We start from the raw sequence: 26,873 nt of genomic DNA, 5'->3' as shown, positions 1-26,873 counted from the left end.
CAGCCCAGGAGCACCCATGGTTAGTCGGCTGCCCGGCCTCTCACCGGAGGGGCGGCAGGTGAATGAAAGGGGGGCGTGTCGGTGCGCGTAGCTCGGCGGCGGCGGGGCTGCAACCCGCTGGAAGGTGAGAGCTGAGAAGCGGGTTTACGCTGTCGCTTTCATTGGCTTGGGGAGGATTCGGGGCGCCGGGGAGGGGCCCGGGGTGGGCAGCGGGCAGGGATGTTCCGCCTTGGTCGGCCTCTCTCGGACCGTCCTACCCTGGCGAATCCCCGGACCCAGCCGGGCGAACCCTCACTCGATGACCGACCCCCTCCCTCCCCTCCTTCCCTGACTTTGGGTTGCCCCCTACCCCGGGCGTCGTCCAGCGGGTGGTATGGGCGCGCGCTCATTCTGATGGCGCCAGGTTGCTGGGCCAGTGACCGTCGCAGCGATGGTCACTTTGTCCGGGAGAGGCCATGGGAGGGGCAAGGCCTCAGTTCTCACCCTCGGGGGCCAAAGACCATGTACAGTAACGGGTTCTGGTGATTTCTGCAGGGTCCTCTGGCTCCGGATGGGGAAGGATCCCCTTGTCTTGCCATCAGTTTAGCTGGTGAATCAAAGATACAGTTGACCCAGAAATACTTTCTGTGAAAGTGGAAACTCTTCTTCCGAGTAGTTCCCCAGCACTCCGTGCGTTGGGGAAAGGAGTGAGTGAGTTCCCCAGCTCTTCTCGCGGTTTCCTGGAGGGTTTGGGAAGTCAATTTGGCATAGTGGTTAAGGATGTCAACTCTGGGATTAAAATGAATCTCTGTCCTAATCCTAGCTTCAGCGTGTTATCTGTAAATCTGAACCTCAATTTCCTTCTCTGAAAAAGAGGATATAATGATTTTATCTACTGCACTGAGTTATTGTGAGATTAAAATTAATTAATGCTTGTAAAGTATTTCTTACAGTGCTTCATGAGGAGTAGTGCCCAGTACACACTAACAATTGGTGAGCAGGTTTCCATTATTCTCCTGTTGGTGATACTGGAGGAGCGTTGTCAGAAAGAGTGGGTGGAATTCAAAGCTGCTTTTGCCACTGGAGTGAAGACAGTCTTGCGATCCCCTCAGGGGAATGTTGGAGTTGGTTGCAGGTACTAGTGTTGGCATCTGCCCTCTCCTGGAGGACATGAGCTGTACTTGGTTCATTTTTCTATTCCTGGCATCTTCCTTGTGTCAGGCATTGCTTGTAGCCAGTAACTGTTGAATTGAAACCGTGGGAAGGTTGGGAGTGTCACTGCCAGAATGTGGATAAATGTGCTTCTGGGAGCAGTGTACCCTAAAAGCTTCCTTTCCAGGAGAAGTGGTGATCCTCAGCATGTGCCAGGGATGCAGAGCACTGAAGGCAAGTGGGATTGATGTGAATAATACTTCCACATTGTATGCCAAATGCAGGATTGGAGAAGGGTTTGAAGAAAGTATGTGCATAGACTTTTGCAAAGTCAGGGGGTATTTATACGGCCAGGTAGAATCTAGAATGTTTGCAGAGAGGAAGCCAGAGGAAATGGGTTTTGGGTACTGTTGCTGGAAAGGAGCATCTTCCAGTGAAAAAATGCAAGTACCTGGGAGGAGGCCCTGTAGATAAGACCATTCTACAAGTTAAGAAGTATTGGGCCTACTTAGGTATTTATCTCCCTGATTTACCAACTCCTTATCCCTCTGCACCTCCTCCTTTTTCTTCTTTGCTAAAAAGGAAAGGAAAAAAAAAGCAATATATGCAAACAGTGAAAGATCCTAACAGTACAGAAAGTTTATAAATGAAAAATGAAGGTCCTTCCACACACCTCTTACCCCTAGTCCCTCTCCTCAAGGATATCTGCTGTTAACTCTTGCTCATAAAACCTTCCAGAAAAAAATTCTTACATATACCAGCAAAAACATGTACATAGATTGGATCATACTGTACATTTTGTTTTGCGTCTTGCCTTTTTCCTTAATATATCTTGGTGACTTTTTTATATGAACACAGACAGCTCTAGCTCATTAAATGCATGGTTGCATAGTATTCCACTGAGTGAATGTACCTCGTTGATTTAACTTGTCCCCTATTGGTGGACATTCAGATTGTTTCTACTTTTGCACTTGAACAAAAACCTCGTGCAATGGACATCTCTGTACTTTTGACTTGATGTACTTTTGGGAATACATTCAAAAGGATAAGTTTTTAGCCATGAAATTTTGGGGACAAAAGATTTGTCTCCAAAGTTTTGATAAATATTGTCAAATTCCCCTCGAAAATGGTGTTCCAAATGACAGTTCCATCAACAGTGGATATTATTACATTGAAAAATGTGATTTTCCCAGTCTGATAGGTTTTCTTTCAGTTCTGAGGAAGAACAGAATGTGGTATTTAAATGTAGCATTCTCTTGTGTCTTGTTTTCCCCTTAATATTTTGATTGCCAAAGCCAGGAGGGTTTGGAGTGGCTGGAAGAGGTGAGAATGACAGTGAAATCTGAGTCCTGTGAAAACTTTCAGAGCTGATTTATTTGGGAAGAGTAGAATTTTTCAGATATCTGACAGTTCTCTTCCTTTCTGAATGAAAATGTTAATTTTAACTACTTTGGATGAAAAAAAAATTCCCCAAGTTATAACTTCCTTGGGTCTAAAATGAATATAAAAAGAATCATCTTGATGACTTAGTCCCATCCATTATAGCCCTGGGCTATAATTTAGTGATGTCCTTAGGCCATTTTGAATATGTAGGAGCATTTAATACCCTTAGCCAAGTGGCCTCAGGCTGATATTTTGAAAAAATTTCTAGGTCTGTTTTTTATAACTTTTTAACCTTTTCCTAGCTGTGAGTTCTCACTTTTAAGTTTGTCAGTTTACTTGCTTAGAGAGGCTCCTCTACTTATTTCCCTAATTGGCTCTCTAGCTTCTAAACTTAATGCATCACTTGTTATAAATATGTGTAATGTAGGTGTAAATTTCCATTTAATGAGGTTGTTGTTGGTCTTTTATGAGTAAAGTCTGTTCAGTTAGCACATAGGCCTTGAGGGATCTATTTGGCCAGTGGAAAGAGTCTTTCTGTGGGGTGGAGGTGCCTCATTTCTGTTGGGTGAGGTGATTATTGTGTTCCATTTGTAGAAAGAAAGAGTGCTGAAGAGTTGTTAGCTGTGGTTGGCAGCTCTAACTAGGCCTTTTGGGATTCCGATAGAGGGAGAAGATGTAAGAACTTCTCAGAGCTCAGTGGGTTGGTAAATAATAGAGGTAAGTTGATGGATGGCTGCATGGTTTGTGTGATGGGAAAAGATGGAGAGGAGAGCTCAGGGAAGGTCAGCTTCTGTCTTCCTCATTAGCAGATGGATTTTAAACTTGATTTATACTTGTTCTACTTAGCAGGTAAGAAAGGAGTATTCCTTTGTATTTAGCAAACCTACTTTGTCCAAAGCACTCTGCCAGGGGCTGTGGGGGAAATCTATGAAGTAAGACACGGCTCATGCCTTCAAAGGGCTTATAGTCCACTGACAGAGAAGGTCCAGGATATAAAAATACAGAGGAGAGAACCCAGGGTCGTGGAGTCAATCAATTAGGAGTGTCTCCGTTGCAAGAGATAGAAAATCCAACTCAGACCAGCTAAAGCAAAAAGGGACTCAATTGGCTTCTGGCACAGCATGAGCTGGGGCTCAGATGGTGTCCCTGGGCTCCATCTGTTGCTCCTGCTTGAGCTGGGCTGTCATCTGTGTTAGGCTGGTTCCCCTTGTGGTGTGGCAGCAGCATCCCTCACATCCCACATTCCCACAGAGTAGAGAGCACTCTTTTTTGGAGACCCCAGCAAACGTTTCATTGCTTTTCATTGGCTCTGACCAAGTCACACGGCCATCTCTGAGCCAGTCACTGTGGTCAGAGGGTAAGATGTGTTGATGGTTTTAGCCTATGTTACCTCTTACACGTCCGGAGCCTGGGGATGGTGCCAGCTTTACGCAAAGCACGTTGGCTGTGGTTGGGGCCAAGGATGATTCCACCAAAACCAAAAAGGGCACTAAAACCATAAGAATGGAGAATGCATGCTGGCTAGCCCAAGCCTCCACTAAATGTTTGCACAAACTTATGATAATGGGTGTGAGCTGAGACTGTACTTGTCAGTCTCTAAGTTCTGTATTGGGACACTGGAGACTTACCTGGAGACTGTAATTCTTAGATTCAGGTATTATCTATATTTTGAGCCTTGAAGAAAGTAGAATGTAATTTATAAGAGCATGAACTCTGGAGGTTTTGAGTCCTGGCTCTGTTGCAGCTGAATCATCTTCTATCCTCTCTGAGTCTCAAAAGTACAGTATTAATAAGTACAATATTGTAATGTATAATATTAGTACTTACTCTTAGGGTTTTTATAAAAATTCGTTGAAAGAATCCATGTAAAATACTAAGTACTGCACCCATGTACAGTTAGGAATAGTTACTTTTCTTGTTTTCATCAGTTAACCCAGTTAGACAACCTTTGATTTTTGTTAGATCCCAAACAGCCCATATTATAAAGACATTACTCAACCAGGGTTTTTGGAAGAATTAAAAGAAAAACAAAACAAAACAAACAAACAAAAAACGAACATCTTATTTGGAAGGTTGGGATTTGTGAATTAACTAAAAAAAAAAAATCTTGGCAGAGATCCAGGTTACTGCAAGCGGCAGCAGCTGGTGGAGAGATGGAGATGCAGTCCTACTGCACCAAGCTCTTGGGGGAGTTGAACGAGCAGCGGCAGAGGGACTTTTTCTGTGATTGCAGCATCATTGTGGAAGGGCGGATCTTCAAGGCCCACAGGAACATCTTGTTTGCCAACAGCGGCTATTTCCGAGCCCTGCTCATTCACTACATCCAGGACAGCGGGCGGCACAGCACCGCCTCCTTGGACATCGTCACCTCCGACGCCTTCTCCACCATCTTAGACTTCCTCTATTCCGGGAAGTTGGATTTGTGTGGGGAGAACGTGATTGAAGTTATGTCGGCTGCCAGCTACCTGCAGATGAACGACGTGGTGAACTTCTGCAAGACATACATCAGGTCATCCCTAGACATCTGCGGAAAGATGGAGAAGGAGGCCGCTGTGGCTGCAGCGGTGGCAGCAGTGGCTCACCGGGTGGAGAGTGGAAGCCCCGGTTCAGGCAGGGAAGGGACCTCCTGTGAGACCAAGAGCTTGGTCTCTCCAGCCGAGGGGGAAGAGAGTGTGGATTGGCCAAGAGAGTCCCCCCGTGGTGACTGCAGAGGCTGCCACCCTCTGGCACTGGTGGGGAAAGACAGCCAGGGCAGTGGCTCGGTGGACTGTGACCGCTCCATTCGACCCAAACAGATGGAGCCCAAGGTGGAGTTCGATGCCGAGGAAGTGGAGGTGGAGGTGGCTGGACAGCTGCAGCAGCGTACTGCCCCGCTGAGCCTGGCCCGCAGGGAGGAGGGTTTGCCCAGAGGCCAGGCGGTCGACTTGGCTTACAGTAACTACCATGTGAAGCAATTCCTGGAGGCGCTTCTGTGCCACAGTGCCATCCAGAGCAAAGAGGACGCTGACCAGCACTTTTCTCGGAGTTTGGAGGGAAGACCAGGTGGTGCAGAAGTAGCAGCCATGAGTTCCATGATGGATGTGCAGACTGACTGGTATGGAGACGACTCAGGTGAGCTCCGTGAGCCTCCATCGTCTCTGCCACCCATTTAGCGCACACTCGTGTGCCTTCTGGTCTGCCACTGTCATCCTCATCACTGGCATTGTCACTATTGTCATCAACATCACCACCATCACCACCGCCACTGTTATCACCACGTTATCACTGCCACCACTGCCAGTAGGTATTAATTGAGCACCTGCTGTGTGCAGGGCATTGCCCCTTCACGTATGTTTGTCTTTTACCTCTGCAACTAGAGTGTAAGCATGTTGAGTGCAGTATGGAGACATGGAAAGAACCCATTCTCTTCCACTAACCAGCAGAGAGACTTTGGTTAAATCATGAAATTTCTTTGAACCCTTTTTGTTCAGGAGATAATCACCCCCACCTTGCCTTTCTCACAGGGCTGAGGACCAAATGAAAAGGTTTTCAGAATTTTTTCTCACATATGAGAACATGTTCTATACAGGTAGGAAATTTATCCTTCTTTGTGTCAATCATGGTGCCTGGCCCATGTAGACACTCAGTTAACATGTTGTGGCTGATGGTGTGATTTACTGGAGAATATTTTAGAGTTGAATTTGGTTTCATGTGAGTAAATTTCTTGTATCCTTTGGTAGACTTTTTTTTTTTTTTTTTTTTTTTTTTTGCGGTACGCGGGCCTCTCACTGTTGTGGCCTCTCCCGTTGCGGAGCACAGGCTCCGGACGCACAGGCTCAGCGGCCATGGCTCACGGGCCCAGCAGCTCCGCGGCACATGGGATCTTCCCGGACCGGGGCACAAACCCGTGTCCCCTGCATCGGCAGGTGGACTCTCAACCACTGCGCCACTAGGGAAGCCCTGGTAGACTTTTTAAACAGGAGAAAATCAAACAAAAATTTAATAACATGAACACATAGGAGAGACCCAGGAAAACTGAGTCTGTCTGGAGACTTTTTTTTTTTTTTTTTTTCGGTATGCGGGCCTCTCACTGTTGTGGCCTCTCCCGTTGCGGAGCACAGGCTCCGGACGCGCAGGCCTAGCGGCCATGGCTCACGGGCTTAGTTGCTCCGCAGCATGTGGGATCTTCCCGGACCAGGGCACGAACCCGTGTCCCCTGCATCGGCAGGCGGATTCTCAACCACTGCGCCACCAGGGAAGCCCTGTCTGGAGACTTTTAATTTCTTTCTTTTTTGTCACTTTTACAGTTTTTAATGAAAGATTACTTCATTCCTGCATCTAAATTTCATTTTTTAAAAAATCAAGAATGCTCTGTATGTCTGATTAAAACTTGACTTGAAAAACTTGAAAGTACGGTTTCTGGTCCTCAGAGACAGTGTCTTAACCAGCATGTAAAAGGGTAGCGGTTGTTTTCAGTGACTACACTGTGGGAACTTGTTGAAATCTAATTTCCGTGTATATAGTAGCACTTCACAGACTGTATCCCCCTTTGCCATCCATCAGCCCCTCGTAATGCCACATGAGTTAGGTAGAAGAAGTGTAGAGAAACTGAGACCCAAGAGGGTTTAGTGAGTTTCTTAAGAATGCAGAGCTGGTAAATGTCACAGCTAATACTAGCAACCCTGGCTGGCTTCGTTTCACTCATAAAACAAACCGTGAAGGCAGTACAAGCGGATAGAGGATTTCAGTGCACTGGTTTTGTCTGTCAGCCCCTCTGCCTGTAAGCACAAGTATCAAGAAATAGTAATTCAGCTGTACGTCACCCTCATTCAAGTCCATCTGTCCATCTGTAGAGGCAGCTTTCCAGCTACATGGGTCTGTGGCAAGGCAGCCACCCCAGCCACTTGCCATGCCTGTTGTCCGCCAGGTGTTGCTTCGGTTCACCTGGCTCTGGGCTACATTTATTCCAAGTGCCAAGGCACAGAGTAGGACGGATTTGTTTGGTTATTCCTTTATTGGCTCAAATATTTGAGCACCTTCCTTGTGAAGAAACAAAGATAAGTCAGATGTGGCTCCAGCTCTCAAAGAACTGATGGTGTCTTAGAGGAGTTAAGAGGTGTGTAAATGGCACCGTGTGGTACAAAGGTACTAGGGCTGGAAGACAGATGGAGGTGTGAGTTTCACAGTAGCCCAGAAGCAGAACTGGGTTTTTACTGGTAGGTCAGAGAGGCTTTATGAGAGTGGCATCTGAGTACTCACTACTATATGTAAAAGAGATAAACAACAAGGACTTACCGTATAGCACAGGGAACTATATTCAGTATCTTGTTATAACCTATAATGGAAAAGAATCTGAAAAAAATACACGTATACGTATAACAATCACTTTGCCTGACACCTGAAACTAACATAATATGGCAAATCAAACTATATTTCAATTAAAAAAAGTGGCATCTGAAGGTAAGAAAAGAAGACATGGGGAGAAATTGTAGTCAGATCATGGAAAAGCTTAAATACTAAAATGTGGGTTTCTATCTGTAGGCACAGGAGAATTTTTAGTAGTTTCTGAGCTTGGGAGTGGACAGGAGAGATTAATTTGGCCTCAGCACAAGATGGTGCAGAGATGGGAGACGAGGGCAGGGGGACGGTCAGGAGGCTGTTACAGTAGTTCTGTGTTCACATTGCTCATCTCTGACACTAGCAGAAAACTGTCAAAGCACATGATCCTCCTATAATTTTCTTCCCTGGACCTCTCATCCCCAGCTCCAGCACCTGCCATTGCTTCTTGAAAAGTTCATCTATATCGGCCACCTCTACTGTTTTACTTCCAATCTTTTCTCAGCCCACTGTGCTCTGACACTACCACCAACTCCCTCTTCCCTGAAACCACTGTCATGAGGTCAGCTATACATTTCCAGGGCCGATCCAGGGAGTGATTTTCAGGTGTTATATCTTTCTTGACCACTCTTGGTAGTTAACTCTGATCTTTCCTTCTTGAAATTCTTTCCTCCCCTGGCTTCTGACACTACAAGTACCCATTCCTTTTCAGCCTCATCATGGGGTCATTTAATGTCAGTGTGTCAGCATTCCACCATTGCCTTGCTTCTTCAACATCTTATCATTCCTGTTCATTCATTCATTTAACAGATATTTACTGAGCCCTGCCTATATGCCAGGCACTATTCATCGCAGTGAACAGAAGACAGTCTTCGTCCTCATGGAGCTGATATTCTAGTGTAGGGAGCCGGACAATAAACCAATAAGTATATATATAGTATGAAGAAGAACTAAAGCAGGGACAAAGTTGATAGAAAGTGAAGGGAATGCTGTTTTATTTAGTGTTGACCAGGAAGGCCTTTCTAACAGGTTGCCTTTTTTTTTTTTTTAAAGTGAAATGTGATTTATTTCAATGTTTTTTAAAAAAAATTTATTTATTTATTTATTTTTGGCTGTGTTGGGTCTTCGTTTCTGTGTGAGGGCTTTCTCTAGTTGCGGCAAGCGGGGGGCCACCCTTCATCGCGGTGCGCGGGCCTCTCACTGTCGCGGCCTCTCTTGTTGCGGAGCACAGGCTCCAGATGCGCAGGCTCAGTAGTTGTGGCTCACGGTCCCAGTTGCTCCGCGGCATGTGGGATCTTCCCAGACCAGGGCTCGAACCTGTGTCCCCTGCATTGGCAGGCAGATTCTCAACCACTGCGCCACCAGGGAAGCCCTAACAGGTTGCCTTTAAGTGAGCAAACTGTAGAGATATCAGGGAGAACATTCCAGGCAGAGGGAAGAGAAAGGTGCAAAGGCCCAGGGGTAGGATCACACTTGGCAAGTGAATGAAAGGAACAGCAAGGATGCTGGTGTGGCTGGAGTGGAGTGATCAAGGCAGAGAGTCGTGGGGGATAAGGTTAGAGAGTTTGAGTGAGGGTGGACTGGGTAGGGTGTTGAAGGCCATGAGAAGGCCTTTGAATATTGCTCTTAGAAGGAAATCCACTAGAGGGTCTTGGCAGAGAGTGACTTGAGATGGCATATATATCTTAGAAGGAAATCCACTAGAGGGTCTTGGCAGAGAGTGACTTGAGATGGCATATATATATATATATATATATATATATATATTTTTTTTTTTTTTTTTTTTTTTTTTTTTTTTTTTTTTTTTGCGGTACACGGGCCTCTCACTGCTGTGGCCTCTCCCGTTGCGGAGCACAGGCTCCGGACACGCAGGCTCAGCGGCCATGGCTCACAGGCCTAGCTGCTCCGCAGCATGTGGGATCTTCTCGGACCGGGGCACGAACCCGTGTCCCCTGTAATGGCAGGCGTACTCTCAACCACTGCGCCACCAGGGAAGCCCGAGATGGCATGTATTAAAAGGATCCCTCTGGGTATTGTGTGCTGTCACCTCTTAAGTGGGCCTCTTGCTTCCACTCTTGCTCTCCTGTTGACTAGAGGGGAGCACAGGTGGGAGCAGCAGGGCCGTTTAGGAGGTGACTTCAATAGCCCAGGTGAGAGCTGTGCTCCCTGAATCAGTGTGGTAGCAGTAGAGAGGTGAGATGTGGTTGGATTAGGGCTATACTGTCTCTGAAAGGTAGAGCTGACCAGATGTGCTAATGGCTTATACAAGTGGTATGAGAAAAAGAGGCATTAAAGGTGACCTTAAGGTTTTTAGCTTGATTTAAATGTTATGTTTGTGGTGCCTCTTGGATATCCCATTGAAGACGTGCAGTAAGTAATTACATCTATATGTTTGGAGTTCTGGGGAGAAATCAGAGCTGAGATATAAATTTGGGAGTCATTACTGGGTCCGTGGAATTTAAAGCCTGTATGTTCCATGAACCTATGGATCTAGCAGCAGGAGACAAGAGATCTAAGGACTGAGCCCTGACCCAACATTTAGAGGTCAGGAAAATAGGGGAACCAGCTAAGGAAACTGAGAAGGGGCAGCCAGTGAGGTAGGAGGGAATCAAAAAGAGTGATAGATGCCAAGAGGAGAAAATGTTTCAAGAAAAAGGAGAAATCAACTATGTCCAGTACTGTGTGTAGGCAGATTGAGAACTGATCATTGGGTTTAGTAATGGAGAGGTCATTGATGAGCAGTATCAATGAAGTGGTGGACAAAAGACCAAACAGAGTAGGCTTAAAAGAGAACTCAGACGTAGATGTGAAGATAGTGAGTATAGATGCTTCTTTCAGGAAATTTTGCTGTGAAGGGAACAAAGAAATGCTTCCATGGCTGAAGGGGCATATGAGGTTAAGGTTTTTATTAAGGTGGGGGATCTAAAAGCATTTATTTACTGATGAGAATGATCCAGGAGAGAGGAAGATAAATGATAATGGAAGAGTGAGGGACAATGGATAGATCGAGGAGAGATGGGAGTCCTATGTATAAGTGGAAGGATGGTCTCGCCTTGGATGGGACGGAGAACAATTCATTCATAGTAACAGGAGTGAAAGCGGATTAGATGTGTTCATACTGGAGGTTGGGGGGTGGCTGGGACCATATAGACATTCTCTTCTGCTTGCTCCTCCTTCTCAATGAAATAAGAAGCAAGGACAGCAGCTGACAGTGAGGAAGGAGTAGGAGGGGTGGGAGATTTGAGCAGAGGGAAGGTATGAAATAGTCACTGAGAAGAGTGGGAGAGTGAATGAACCAGGGAAATACTTAGGGTTCTTGGGCAGAACCAAGGGCTCTTTTGATGTTATAGTATTCAGACGGTGATGGTTGGATTGATTTAAAGTGAGACCGGAACAGAGTTGTGCATTTTTTTCCAGTGATGTTAACTTGCCTTGTTTCACCTACAGAATAGGCAGAGAGTTATACTGAACTAGATGAATGCAGATAGAGGGAGATAGTGGACCAAGGCAGCTGAGGGATATGCAGAGGAGTGATTTCATTGATGGGCTATAAGCACTCAGCTGGCGAAGGAGGGGAATGAGGACTCGAGGAGGGGAAGGGCAGTAAAATGGCAGTATAGTCCATGGCTTGGCCGTCCCAGTAGAGAAGGAACACCTACGGGGTGAGCTGGAAAGATATAAAACGGTGATTGGAAAGTGGAGCGCTTGAAATGTGGGTTATGGAGTGAGTACAGTTATTGGCAATATCTAGGCGTGGGGCCATGATTCAAACTTTTCCCCTTCTCTCCACCTCCACAGCCGTGGCTTTAATTCATGTCATCGCTCATCCCTTCCCACCTGGACTTCCTGCCTTTAATCTTGCCTCTCTTAAATCCTTCCCCTGCATTATCCCCAGAGGGATCTTTTAAAAGTCAAGTCTCACCTTGTACCTTCCCAGCTTAAAACCCCACCTGCTTAGAGAATAAAGTCCAAGTTCCGTAACATATCAGCTTTGCAGAGGCAGGGATTTTTGTCTTTTCTGTTCACTGCTGTATCCCCAGGGCTTAGAACGCAGCCTGGCACATCATAGGTGCTCAGTATAAATTTGTTGAATAAATGCATGAACGTGACCTTCTTGACCTTTCCTTGCCCTTTCCTTGGCTTCATTCCTCATCCCTCTCCACCCCACTTAATATTTCATATTCTCATTTACCTCTGTGCCTAAGCATGTGTTGTTTCCCTGCCTGAGATACCTTTCTCTTTCTCAAACTCTCAGTGAACTATTCATCCTTTAAAACCTTGCTCAAAGGTCATCTCTCCTGTGAAATCTTCTCTGAACTCCAGGAGAGAATTCATTACTTTCTTTTCTACATTGTTTCATCACTTTGAACTTTGCATGTGTTATATTATATTGTATGAATTTGTTTCCATGCCTTTCTCTCCTGCTAGACTTAACTTCTTGAGGGAAGAAACAGGTATCTTGGTAAAGATGCACCTTGACACAGTGCCTCGCATGTAACAGGCATTCAGGTGAACTGGTTTTTTTTGGAGCAATCAGATCATAAGAGAGGAAGGAAAGGGCTTCCCTGGTGGCACAGTGGTTGAGAGTCCGCCTGCCGATGCAGGGGATACGGGTTCGTGCCCTGGTCCGGGAAGATCCCACGTGCCGCGGAGCAGCTGGGCCCGTGAGCCATGGCCGCTGAGCCTGCGCGTCTGGAGCCTGTGCTCCGCAACGGGAGAGGCCACGGCAGTGAGAGGCCCGCGTACCGCAAAAAAAAAAAAAAAAAAAAAAAGAGAGAGAGAGGAAGGAAAGTGTTGCGATAATTCATACTTTTCTGATGGAAAAATAGTTAACAGTTGTTTTTTTCCAACGATTAACACTGAACCCATTTTACTGAATGTTTTTATAGTTGGGAAGAAGGTGATAGTACAATGTCAGGCTGATGAGGATAAATGATGGGCAGAGTCCACAGTGCCAGAGGAGTGAGCAGGAAACTGGCATCTCAGCACCAGTGTGATCAGTGAAAAATAAATAATCCAACATATATATGCAGTGTTGAGCTATGAGCTGCTGCTTTTATTCTGGGAAACAGATTTTGGAGTCACTATAGATTATGCAAAATATTAAGCATTATCAGGATGGGAACTAGAGACTAAAGAGAATAATCTTCACCCGTACATAGAATGATGCTGGGTTCTCACTTGACATTCAGTTTGCCATACTTTTGGCAGCACCTCAGGAAAGGTAAAGCCCTATTAGGTGTCCTGAGAAGGTCCCAGAGAAAAGGAGTTACTCCCATGTTGAGAGAGACCACAGGAGCCTGGCCAGCTTAATCAGAAAAGAAACACCCAGGTGATGATGATGTGACAAAAATGGTTAACATTTATAAGAGCTTACTATATGCCAGCTGCTGTGTTTAGGCATTACCTCATTTCATTCTTACCATAATCCTATGAGGTGGGAACTATTATCATCCCTATTTTACAGATGAGTAAAGCACAGAGAAGTTAAGTGAGATGTGCAAGGTCACACAGCTGGTAAGTGGCAGAGCCAGAACTTGAACTCAGGTTTCTGTGCCTGGAAAGCTTGAGTTACTAGTGCCTCCACATATAATATGATGTGATCAAAGTCTGTAAAATTCTGAAGGGCAAGGATAGAGGAGACAAATCTTGGAATACTACAATAAGGGTAACTCAGGAAACTTGAAAGGAACAGTTTTTATACATGTGGGTGATAATCATGTTGTCAACGGGTGTATGAGCAAGTGCCAGCAGGGTTGGTGTCTGGTGAGAGCTCTCTTTCTGGCTTGCAGACGACTGCCTTCTTGCTGGTCCTCACATGACCTTTCCTCTGTGCAAGAGTAAGGAGAGAAAGCCATCTCTGGCATAGTTTCCTCTTCTTATAAGGACACCAGTCCTACCAGATTCGAGCTCTACCCTTACGACCTCATTTAACCTTAATTACCTCCTTAAAAGCCCTGTCTTCACATACAATCACATTGGAGGTTATGGCTTCAATGTATGAATTTGAGGGGGATGAAATTCAGTCTAGAACAGGGTCTCAATCATTATTGTCCTAAAATGAAATCAAAGAGAATAGACATTATCAGAGTGAGTATTATTTTGGGAAGCTTTTCATGTTGTCCACATGAAGGTATATGTGTTCTAAGGTTGTAATATAAGCTGTGTTTTCTAACTGTGAGCCACAGAGAAGTTTCAAAGCTGAGGCCTTACAGCATTCCTTGCAATCTTATAGCAGAAGCCCACCTTCTCCTCTGGCTGACTGGGAGCCAGAGTGGCAATTTGCAGACAATGTTTTGCTGTTAGCTGCTGGTGGAGTTCGGGCCCTTCTTCTCGACCTGGGCTGGTCGAGCTCCCCTGCTCTGGATCCCATCCATCGGAGGGCGGCCAGTGCTGTTGCTGCTTACAGTACCATTTGGTTCCCCAGGTGGTGTGCTGGTGGTGCCCATCAAGCTGCACAAGTGTCCTTTCTGCCCCTACACTGCCAAACAGAAAGGCATCCTTAAGCGGCACATCCGCTCACACACGGGGGAGCGGCCCTACCCCTGTGAGACCTGCGGCAAGAGGTTCACCCGCCAGGAGCATCTGCGGGGCCACGCGCTCAGCGTAAGTGGAGGAGCTGGCGGTTTTCTCAGGAGGGTGGGGTGGGAGTGGCGGTGGTTCATGACGTTCGTCTAATGTGAGGGCAAGGCCAGTCTGTCTTTCTCTTCTCTGTCCACTGGGGTATTTCCAGAGAATTTTAAACATGTATTTCTGCTACTAAATTACACCTGGGTTGGTGGCACTTAGAGAAAGTTAAAACTTATATGGTAACAGACTAGTTTGCTTAGGAGGAAAGTTAAGACCCTAGTCAGGGATGGTTGTCAAAAGGCAGAGAACACTAAGGCTTAGACAGGGGATTGTGGGTATGTTCCCTGTGGTGTGATGCCAGAGGTAAGCTGCATTCTCAGTTTCCCACCCAACCTCAGCACCCCGGGGTGGGGAAGAGATATACTGCCATTTATAGGGCTACCTGTGAGCAGCAAAGAGGACCCCTGCCCAAGCGGACCTCCCCTCCCACTGGCTGCCGCCTAGGATTCTGTCTCCCATGTGAGTGGGTGATTCCTACCTGCTAAAAAGCCTTCAGGCCATTTAGAAAGGCATTGCATTTGAGATCGTCTTTGAGCAAGGCAATCAGTCTTTGGAAAATCCAACATAAAAATGGTTTGGATTTCAAAAGACACTACCAAGAATGTGAAAAGACAACCCACAGAAAGGGAGAAGAATCTTTGTGAATCATTTATCTGCTAAGGATCTAATAACCAGAATATATAAAGAATTCTTATAATTCAACAATAAAAAGACAACCCAATTAAACAATGGATGTGAATAGACGTCTCTCCAAAGAAGATAAACAAATGGCCAATAAGCACATGAAAAGATGTTCAACATGATTAGTCACTAGGAAAATATAAATCACAGCCACAATGAGATGCCACTTCACACAAACTAGGATTGCTATAATAATAATAATAAAAAAACAGATAATAACAAAGTGTTGGCAAGGATGTGGAGACACTAGAACCCTCATATACTGCTGCTAGTGGGCACATAAAATGGTACAGCCACTGTGGAAGAGAGTTTGGCGGTTCCTCAAAAGGTTAAGCATAAAGTTACCATTAGGACCCAGCAATTCTACATCTAGGTCTATACACAAGAGAACTAAAACAGACATTCACACAAAAACTTGCATACAGATGTTCGTAGCAGCATTATTCATAATAGCCAAAAAGTAGAAACAACCCAAATGTCCATCAACTGATGAATGAATAAATAAAATGTGGCATATCTATACGATGGATACATTTTATTCAGCCATAAAATGAAATGAGGTCCTGATACATGCTACAACATGGAACAACCTTGAAAGCATTATGCTATGTGAAAGAAGCCAGTCACAAAAGGCCACCTATTATGTGAGCCCATTTATATGAAATACAAAAAGTGGGCAGACCTATGGAGATAGAGAGTAGTTTATTGATTGGGGCACGGGGGATGGAAGAGGCATGACTGTTAATGCGCACAGGCTTTCTTCATGGAGTGATGAAAATTCCTGGAATTAGATGGTGGTGATGGTTGTACAACCTTATGAGTATACTTAAAACCACTGAATAGAACACTTTAAAAGGGTGAATTTTATGGTATGTGAATTATGGGGTTTTTTTGGTTTTTTTTTTTGTTTTTTTGCGGTACGCGGGCCTCTCACTGTCGTGGCCTCTCCCGTTGCGGAGCACAGGCTCCGGACGCACAGGCTCAGCGGCCATGGCTCACGGGCCCAGCCGCTCCCGCGGCATGTGGGAATCTTCCCAGACCGGGACACCATGACCCCTGCATCGGCAGGCGGACTCTCAACCACTGCGCCACCAGGGAAGCCCGTGAATTATGGTTTTGAAAGAATCCAGATTTAAGATAAGTACAAGGTTACTGACTGCCTCTGCTCTCAGTGCTGGCCCTAGCATACTTGCGAGAGTGGCCTTACCCCAAGGCCTTAAGTTTTAGTTTGTCTTTTTTTTTTTTTTCTTCAAATTATATCTCCAGTCCATCTTGACAACAATTGGTCCCAGGGTACCTTTAAGATGTTTCATTGGTTGGAATCCTCATTCCCTCTATTTTTCCACTTTGTACGAGGTCCAGTCTATTGCAGTCCAAAGAGGTGGTCTTCAAAGGCTCCATCAGGTTGCAAGGGTCACATACACACTCGGGTTGGCTCAGGCATTGGGGGTTTAGCATAGGAAGCCCAGGAAACCTCAGGGGAAGCAGGGACATAGGTCAGGATGTAACGGCAACTCCAGCAACCTGGGTATCGTTGTTGGCCCTTCTGCATCAGCCTCTCTCTGTCACTGCCTCTTGTGTGTATCCTGCATCCAGAGCTCTCTAAAAGAGAGGCTCTGATTGATTCACAGATCCCCTCTTGGCTGGAGTTCCTGAAAAGTGCATGCATTAGAAAGATAGTTCCTTATACAGAGGGGACCCCTGGGACTGCTGCCCTCACAAGGAGCTGCATGGAGTAGGAGATCAGGTTCTCTTTTCTAGTATGCAAAGCTCTTTTCATAAGTAAGGAATGCATTTATCAATGAAAAAGTCAAGGGTGAAGCATCTGCTGGCACTTTTAGAGAATACACTGTCTGGCAAATCTGCCTTCCTAATAACTAAACAATCCAAGGTACGTAAGAGGCCATGCCTAAAATCCTAATCGGTTCACTGAGTGCCCTTCATGTGCCAGGCACTAGGGATGTAGTAACAAATGTGACAGAGGACAGAGAACATGAATGAGGATAGTCCGTGACCTCTTGGAGCTTAGAATCTAGTGAATTTTACCAATGATTTGTTAGAAATAAAACAAAGGGAGAAGTATAGGTGAGACTATGTAGCTGGGGGACCTATTCTGTCCTGGAGCATCAGAGAAGACTTCCTTGAAAGTCATTAGTGGGAATTCCCTGGCGGTCCAGTGGTTAGTACTCTGAGCCTTCACTGCTGAGGACACGGGTTCCATCCCTGGTTGGGGAACTAAGGTCCCCGTAAGCTGCATGGCACAGTTGGGGGGGGGGCGGGGAAAAGGCATTAGTAAGGAGGGAGGGGTGACAGTGGGGAGGAGGGCACACTCCACCCATGTCCGATGGCCCTGGGGTGGAAAGGACCTTGGTGAGGCTGAGACTGTGGCAGAGAGAGCAAGAGGGAGAGTGGTGAGAAATGAAACTGGAGGGTCAGGGGGCCATGTCTCATGGGGCCCTGAAGGCCATGACTCAACCCCTTTTCTGTGACATTTACTGTGCTGGTGATTTTAGGTCCATAGGTCCAACCGTCCAATTATCTGCAAGGGCTGCAGAAGAACCTTCACAAGTCACCTGTCGCAGGGGCTGCGGCGCTTCGGGCTGTGTGACAGCTGCACCTGCGTTACAGACACACATGATGATGACGAACTGATGCCCATCAACCTTAGCCTGGTGGAGGCTTCGTCCGAGAGCCAAGAAAAGAGTGACACAGACAATGACTGGCCAATCTACGTGGAGTCTGGTGAGGAAAACGACCCCGGCAGAGAGGATTCGGATGATAGACCCCAAATTCAGCCCAGCTTATCAGATGGAGAGATGCTTACGTAGCAATAAATTAGTGGAGAGGAGGGTTTAGCATTTGTTCTTGCCAGTTCTGTGGTTGAAAGTCACCCTTTGTCCAATTTTGTGGAACCCTGAGAGGAACATTTTTTCACTGTTAATTATTTGCATTTCTGTTAGACTACATGGTGGAGGTTGGATTCTGTGACTCAAAGGACTTTTTAGTGCCGCCCCTGATTTCTGAAAGCTTTCTGAGTGAATCAAGGTTGGCTCTGAGGCGTCCTGTTTTTCCTGCTGTGCATCCAAACTCTGGTTTGGAGGAAGATAAGAAAATCTCCATACTTTTTTCATAGTGTCTCAATCTTTCTGCATTCCTGTGTCGTCATCCTCTTGCTCTGAAAAGGTGGGCAAGAGTATATTAAGTTTTGAAATCAATCTTACTTCTGCCAAGACTCTTCTGATGAATTCCGTACTTTAATTTTCTGGTGAAGTATTAAGGAGAAAGTTTCCTTGATATAAGGAGGACAGGGCCGTCTGGCTATATGACTGTAAAAATTACTTTCTAAATCTAAGATTGCAGTTTTAAAGGCTGGGGGTATTTATGTGCAGACAAGCATGGAAATGAACTGAAAGTTTCCTTATGGCACTGTGACTTGCCCCGTTGAATTAAATTTTAAGTTAGCCCCGGGAAGGGAGCCTGAGAGCTCAGGTCTGCATGGTTTCCCTGTCTGGCTTGGGATTTAACAATTCTGTGCACACAAATAACCTGTTTTATGATCATAAAACAAGGCATTTGGGCAAAACTCAAAATGCTCCTATGCGTTTTCCAGCCATTTCCAAGAGCCACTGCTGTGTAACCTGGAAATGCAGCCACCACTGACATTCCTTCACTTTGTTTATGAATAGAACTTAAATTGGTGGGAAAGGGTAAGCCAATATAAGCAAGTTATATGTCTAAATTGTTTACCTTTTAAAAGATCCTTTGGAGAGAAAGGGAAGGTTACTAGAAGAACAGGTTTTTAAAACGAGTCTGCTTTTCACCCACTTTGCAGCCATGCAATTATTCTAACAAAAGAGACTGTACTTCTTTAAAAGTCTAAAGAGCAGGAAATATTAGGGATTAAAGATATTTAAGGCACTTTCATAATTTTGTCTTATGTTAAAGTATCCAAAATGAATTTTATTCCTTTAATTTTACTATAGTTGTATTTCAAAAGATGGTTAAAAAAAAAACAACACCACTTTCCTTTCTGCCTCTTGAACAAAAAGAGATAATCAAAAAATTGTAAATTGGCTTGTAAATAACTGTTAGCATTGAAGGGTTCAGAAGGTGTTTAAACTGTACTTCTCAATAGAAGTTAGAACCCTAGGATGATGCTAGCCCCAGACAGCAGCTGAATTCTTGGATCCCAGTCCACACAGTAGGACCACACATTGGCCTGAAGTAGACTGGAAGTTTTAAAAACCGGTCTATAAACAGAGATAGTTGGAAAATTATTGTTCTAGATCAAGAAATGTACATTGAAATTTTTCAAGGACCAGAAACACTTCTTACCAGAAATGAAAATATTAGCGTTGTTTTAAAAGCAGGACCTTAGCAAAAGGGAAAACTAAAAGGAGGTATAGAAGATATACTTTGCAGGAAGTTATGTTTGATATTTTCGCTCTCTCCGTTCAAAGCATTTCTGATGTTTTAATATGACTCTTCTACCTCACAGTTCAACACTGCCTGCTTTCTCTGGCAGAGCAGTGATCCTCTCTGGTGACCCCATAACCTATTCACATCACTGGGTGCAAAAAAAAAAATTTTACATTAGAGATTACACTCGAAGACAGTGATTTTCACCTGGGGGTGATTTTGCCCCCCAGAGTACATATATCTGGCAATGTCTGGAGACATTGTCTGTTTGGAGTTTGCGTGTTGCCACTGGGAATAACTGAATCTGGTTACTGAATTCTATCACTTTTAAACGAGATACTTCCTCTGTGTGGACTATCAGATAATAAACTGTCCTCAGTTTTAATTTAAATTTATGTTCCCATTTGGTGGTCGGTATTTATAATCTGCACAGTGTCTTTGAGGTTTAATTTGTGGAGCTGGTGATATTTTTATAAGTAAATTCACAGTTGGGCCCAATGCAGACCATTAGTGATTTAGTTTATATTTGGCATCTTTCTGGCATATTCAGTCCAAGTTTGCAAAGGGATTTTTTTTTTCTAATATTACATATACTGCATGGATGGGAACAGGATTTTTACTTGTAATGGGATTGAAAAGTGGCACCCTTGGGAAGTTGTTTCTTTTGGGAGAAGGGAACAGGCTTTCACAGGGGTTGGAAAGGAATATAAATAAGGCCTGGATCTGTAATACCTTTAGAAATGACATAGAGCATCATGGCTTCTGGTCATTTGGCAGAAAGATGCCAGTCTGATGTAAATATTTTGGTGGTCACTATACTTTGAATATTCTTTAAGAAAGCTATTGACACAGTGGTCTGCAGAATGTTGCGAAATTGAGTATTCTGGAGGTTCAGAATACTATGAAGGGTTTTTTATTTTGTTGTTGTTAATTGATGTTGTAATCAACCCCACGTAGAGAAAGGCAACAGGCAGGCCTGCATGCACTGATTCTGAGGGCGGTGGGGAGACTGGAGTGGCCTTTGGTCACTTGAATTCTTAATGTTTCATTTGGACGGCTAGGTTTTTCTTGTGTGTCCTTTGTGTATTGACAATAGAATTATCTCTGTGAAGTGTAGTGTAACAGGATAGAGAGGGGCAGGGGATGGGGTGGGTGAGAAGTTCCTGTTACACTCTGTTTTGAGCATTACCACTGTACTTCCTGTCATCGTTGGTCCTTTGTAACCTGCTTTGTGCTTTCATGTGTTCGTGCTATCTTTTCACCCCAAAAGGGGTGTGCTTTATTCAGTTGCTTATGATAGGCAATGTTTTCATTGATTTTTGCTCAGTATTTCCACCAAATATTGCTGTGTTCCTCAAACCTTTCATTAAAGCTCTGAACATTTGAATTCTTTTCTTCAAATAATGCTTCTGTAGAGATAAATGAAAAGTTGTTTGTTTGGCAAGGGTAGGTTGGTTGGTTTCTAATACGTCCTAGTTTTCAAAGGTGACACTAACTCACACCATTGTGATCAGATGATATGGGAGTTTCATAACTTGAGGAAGACATTTAGCATCTGTTCTGACCCTCCAGATGGATAATTTTACTACTGCCAATGCTTCATTGACAGCTGTGGCTTGGGGAAACAATTTTTATATCCATCATTTGATTTTTTTTTTGGCCCTCTGTCAGTAGCATATTAAAAATTATTGGGGGTTAGGATTGGGATTATGTGTTTAGATGAAGAAGGTTTAGCAGTAACAAGCTTGGGGAGTTTAAGGGAAGGCAGCAGTTTGAGATACATGTCTTGATCATGTGTAATGGATATGGATTATCTGTCATGCAGACTGTGAAGGGTATGATTAGGATTTTTTTGGAAGCAGAAGAATATGCCAGACAGTTTCACTTCTTTCTATTATCCATAGCCTCTGAGGAGCTTCTCCTGCCACCAGAAAAAGCAAGCAAATAGTAATATAGTGCCCTCCAGGGGTCTACTTAGGCACAGTCGAATGTTTAGAAACATTCAAACTCATAAACTACCAAAGCAGATTCGCTTAGAAGGACATAGGATGGGAAGCACGGGTCACCGGCAGGGCAGAGCCAGATGTTGCTCCTCCATCGGAGTCCCTGCATCTGTCCCTGTGGTTCAGGTGCAAGGAGACAGACCCACATCAGGCAAGTATGGAAGCTATTCTGGCTTAAAAGCCTCTCGTCCCATGGGGGCAAGTATCTCTTATAACAACTCCATAGAAATAACTTCCAGGGTCCCCACAAGAGACATGTCTCTTCCAAGAGTCACTGTGGTTCGGGAAGCCCAGAGGTGTGGCTTCCTATCAGGCATTTGTAGTTCTCCCAGTCTGGATACAGTTCACCAGTTCGGGGTCATTTCTACCATATGTAATGTTGCCTAGCAACACGGTTGATGTACTACTCTTTATTAGGTTGCCAGGGGAACAGAGCTAGAAAGTTGACCCAAGGTTAAATTCTCACACAGAAGGGGAAAAGGTTTTGTTAATCCTTTACCAAACGGTATGCTGAGCAATTACGCAACAGTTGCTGCACCTAGTTCCTATATAGCCAGAGGAATTACTTGTTAAAATGTAGCCCACACCAACTCACTTTTCCTTGAAGAGTATTCATTCTTTGTGCTTAGCTACTCATGATTAATACGCTGCAAATTTTGCTGAGGTATGTGTAAGAGTTGGATAAATGGTCCCGTCAAAATTATCCCATCAGAGTGTCTTGTATCCTTTGGTGCTATTCAGAGTAGGCAGGTATAGAATAACATACTATAGGGACATCATTGAATGGAAATTCTGGGGATCCCATCAATCACACTTTGATAAGAACCTATGTCCACCTGGCAACCACCAACCACTAGGCTCTTGATAATGGTGCCTCTTATTACTGTGTCATGTGTTGCTACCCTTGCCTGCTTCTGTTGCTCCTGGAAGAGCAATAAGCGAGGACAGCCAGTTATTTATTCAACAGTTATTCAATAATTATTTATGGAGTCCTTATTATGTGTCAGGCACTGTACCCCTGATGTACTGTCAAGGGTACATCAATGAACAATTCCTGTCCTCGCAGAACTTGCACTGTGTAATGAGGGGGGCCAACAAACAACACAGTTTGGGGTGTGACAATAGGGGCAAGGACAGGGTGCCCTGAAAGTGCTTGGGTAGAGCAACCAGCCCAGTCTTAGAGCCTCAGAGAAGCCTTTCTTGTCTAAGCTACCGCTATTGTGGTCCTTCCCATCCAGTAAACTTCTTGCTTTGGGATACAATTTATAAGCAACTTAAATAGTTTCTGACATTTCCTGCCTTTTCCAAACGTGGTGGCTTTGGACATTAACAGTGTTTAAATTACATGCTTTATTCAGGTATATGAAAATATTACAAAAATTCAGAATATCCTAGTCGTTAGAAAATATGCATCAGATGCTGTGGTTTTCTTATTCAAGAAACAACAACAACAGGGACTTCCCTGGCGATCCAGTGGCTGAAACTTCGCCTTCCAATGCAGGGGGTTCGGGGGTCGGGGAGCTAAGATCGCACATGCCTCACATCCAAAAAAACCAAAACATAAATAAACCCCCCAAAAACAGAAGCAATATTGTAACAAATTCAATAAAGACTTTAAAAATGGTCCACATCAAAAAAAAAATCTTTAAGAAAAAGAAAAAGCAACAAATAACCTACCAACAAATAACTTCTCCACCCCTTGTAATAAGTTAGAAGAAAGGTATTGTTACTGTGACAAATGTGGAGGAGCCCTATTGCATATGGATCGGGTCTCGGTTGACCATGTAAACTAGTTAATTCCCAGACCAGATAGATATGAAACAGAACCATTAAATCAAAGGATTTGAGAAATAGAAAGGACTTTGAGGATGGTCTCCTCCAGAGAGATTTTACAGAGAGGTGAAATGACTAGTTTTTAGTTCCCACACAGCTAGTTAGGATCAGAAACCAGATCCTGTCAGGCCAACGCTGATAACAAACAAACATGTCTGGGCAGGCAGCAAAGACCATCTGTAGACAGCATTTGTTTCCTTGGGTACCCATCAAACTAAAACCATAGAAGAGGAAATGGCTATTTTAGCCTCATGTGGCTTTGTGTGATCCTGGCCTGAATTCTTGTAATGCTTAGACTGGGAGGGGGGAAATCACATGTTGAACATGAGGGAGTTAATTTAATTTCTTTTCCTATAATACCCCCACATATATATATATATTTTTGATAAATTAATTAATTTATTTATTTTTGGCTGTGTTGGGTCTTCATTTCTGTGCGAGGGCTTTCTCTAGATGTGGCGAGCGGGGGCCACTCTTAATCGGGGTGCGCGGGCCTCTCACTGTTGCGGCCTCTCTTGTTGCGGAGCACAGGCTCCAGACGTGCAGGCTCAGTAGTTGTGGCACATGGTCCTAGTTGCTCCGCGGCATGTGGGATCTTCCCAGACTAGGGCTCAAACCCGTGCCCCCTGCATTAGCAGGCGGACTCTCAACCACTGCGCCACCAGGGAAGCCCCCGCACACGTATTTGAAACAACATAAACCACCATCAACACACACACACACACACACACACACACACACACACACACACACACGGCAAATCGAAATTTTATTGTCCACTTATCTAATATGTATCAGGTATTTGATATTAATGTATTCACTTTGTAAAAACTTTCAAATTAAAAAATTTACAACATTATCTTGAAATTACTTTTGCCAACCTCTCTAGATGATTTTTTGAAATATAAATTGGGTATGATTCCGGGAAGGTGACAAGGACAATCACATTTGAAACAAAAACCCACATATTTTTAAGACAGCAACCCATATAATATTATGGTATTGAGTGAAAATGTATTTTAGGTATTTCTTGACTCAGTGGATTTTAACAAATCTACTGCAAAAGCTAATTTTACTTAAAGTTCTGTGATAATATATAAAAGTTAAAAGTAAAAAGATTAGTGACTTGATCTAAAAATATGTAGAAGCAGTGATCCTGGTTGTTAATGATCTCAAGATTGGGATTAAAATTAATGTAAATCATCTTTAATTTGGTTAAATAAACATGGGGGTAAACAGGGAATAATCTCAAACTAAATTTTTGTTTTTATTTATAAAAAGTCAGATTAAGACACCTAGTGACAAATTTAGAATAGTAATGTAGGGCCTTAACTATACTTACACCCCTACTTCCCTATCGATACTTTTGAGCTTTAAGCTTTTTCGGCTGGCAATAAGATACTGGAATGTCCCCCCCCCCCCGGGCAGAAACCGTTCCGAGCAAACAGGTATGGCGGGGGATGAAACCTCGAGCAAACCAGTATGGCGGGTGATAAGAATGATTAAGCCAGAGTTTAAAGGTCGCCCTAGCCAACCATAACTCATGTGACTCAACCCCCCACCACAAAAACACGAAAATGTAAAGTAGGCATCCGACAGCTAACCAATCAAGGAACTAGAGCCAAGACCCCACTCCGGTAAATGTAAAGTAGGCATCCGACAGCCAACCAATCAAGGAAGTAGAGCCAAGTCCCCACTCCGGTCCAGGAACAAACAAACCAATGAGAAAAAAACCCTTGATATATCCACACTTTGCATAATGAAAAATGAAAGCTATAAAATGTATGTGATTCCGCTTGGGGGGGGTTCCTCTTCGGCCTCCTGCGTGAGGACCAAGGAACCCCGGTGCACCGGCTCCTAATAAACCTCTTGCGTGTTGCAGCGACTCTCGACTCTTGGCGGTTCTTGGGCGAGCTGGGATCCCTCAGAGACCGTTCAGGTCTAACAGTAACAGCCTCCTCTGGGTTCAAGGAAAAGTCTTTTGTTCCTTTATTGCTCATTTTGTCTTCAGAAACAAATGTAATTTAACTATTTTCTGTACCTCCCAGATTTAAAATTGACCCAAATTAGATAACTGCAAGTTTTACAACGGCTAAGGTCAAAATGGTCAAAACAGTTTCTTTAGAATGAATGAAATACATTGAGGGTTGAGCCTCTCACATGAATGAGTTAATAATCCTTCATCATTTAAACTTAGTTAACTGGCTTTCTCAGGGCAATTATTTTACATGAAATTTTATGAATATAATATTAGTTAAGAAAAACCTCCCACAAAACAATGAGAGCTATTAAATAGAGCTCTAAACAGAAGAAGCTTTCATCAGCATCCTTTCCCACCTCTGTCCCCTGTTATTAGGACCAATTACTTCCTTATATTAGACAGTTTCTGGGCAGAGTATTCCAAGCCAGGACGTTTTAGATTCTGTGAAAGAAGACTGACCACCCCTTGATGAGTGGGTGATGCGGGATGCAATATAAGCAAAAGCAATGGCAGATAACACAAAAATCAGAAAAGGTGCAGCCTTTCTAAGTGCTTAGGTCTACAGGCATACACTTTCCAACAACTCTTAGAAGAAAAATAGAAACTGACTTTACCTTTGGCTGCCAAGTTACCAAGTGGATTAGTTCCTCTAACAAAGGCACTTGTCAAAACTATCAGGAAAAAAAAAAAAGACAAAGTTCAAGTGATCCTGACCATTAAAACAATAGCAACTGATACCTTTTTTAAGGAGTGGGAAATTTTCTGCTTTTTAGAACTGAATTGGTCTTGATGTTATAGTGGTTATGTACCAGATCTGTTTATATGATTCAATGTTGTCCCCAAGGGTGTTGTTTTGCTATTTTTACTCTTTATATCTAAAGAACTAAAAATAAGACAGAATGAAGTAATAAATTGGTGGATATAATCTATATAATTTAGATGTGACTTCTCATTTCTGTTGTTTTGGCATTCCATTTTTAACATAAATCTTTAAGTCGTGTTTTAAATATTATTTCTGCTTCAACAGTTTCAAATATTTATCTTCTGAAGACAGGAAGTTGGTTCAGTTTTAGCAATGTACTGATATAATTTTACATTTTAAAAAATGTTGAGGCAGGTTTATTTAAGATTGGCTGGGCTCACTGCCAACTCTTGAGAAAAGCATTTACAGCCTATAGATTTTAAAAAGATTCCCTCATAACAATATAGAACTGCTAACACTATATACCCTTTCCATCTGTTTGAAGACTCATTTTCATTTAGTAATAAGCAAAAAAAGTTACTGTCTAGAGCAGAGGTTGGGTCAGATCTGCTTGCTGCCTGTTTTTGGCAAATAAAGTTTTCTTAGAACACAAGCTCACCCATTCCTTTCCGTATTGTATATGCCAGCTTTTGCGCTACAGGGGCAAAGTTGAGTGGTTGCAACAGACGCCTTTCATCTACAAAGCTCAAAATATTTACTATCAGAACTTTATAGTTTGCCCACCTGTGATCTA

At 43.8% G+C, this 26,873-nt stretch overlaps 1 protein-coding gene across 1 annotated transcript; it reads left to right on the top strand.

The window, feature by feature from the left end:
• Positions 1-20,945, top strand: ZBTB8B (zinc finger and BTB domain containing 8B). Its single transcript, XM_059068525.2, has 4 exons — positions 1-124; positions 4,629-5,625; positions 14,258-14,436; positions 17,655-20,945. The coding sequence occupies exons 2-4, from the start codon at positions 4,668-4,670 to the stop codon at positions 17,967-17,969; spliced, it is 1,452 nt and encodes a 483-aa protein (XP_058924508.1). The 5' UTR covers positions 1-124; positions 4,629-4,667; the 3' UTR covers positions 17,970-20,945.
• The last annotated feature ends 5,928 nt before the right edge of the window (positions 20,946-26,873 follow it).

Source organism: Kogia breviceps, chromosome 1 (assembly GCF_026419965.1).
Source record: "Kogia breviceps isolate mKogBre1 chromosome 1, mKogBre1 haplotype 1, whole genome shotgun sequence".
NCBI classification, from domain to species: Eukaryota; Metazoa; Chordata; class Mammalia; order Artiodactyla; family Physeteridae; genus Kogia; species Kogia breviceps.
Note: the sequence above shows the minus strand (reverse complement) of the source record. Positions and strands in the feature narration are given on the sequence as shown.

Excerpts from the sequence above, each read along its gene's own strand:
- ZBTB8B (XM_059068525.2), top strand. The coding sequence starts at position 4,668 with ATGGAGATGCAGTCCTACTGCACCAAGCTCTTGGGGGAGTTGAACGAG. Across the intron at positions 5,626-14,257 it reads CTGGTATGGAGACGACTCAG|GTGGTGTGCTGGTGGTGCCC; the intron begins GTGAGCTCCGTG and ends TTGGTTCCCCAG. Across the intron at positions 14,437-17,654 it reads TGCGGGGCCACGCGCTCAGC|GTCCATAGGTCCAACCGTCC; the intron begins GTAAGTGGAGGA and ends TGGTGATTTTAG.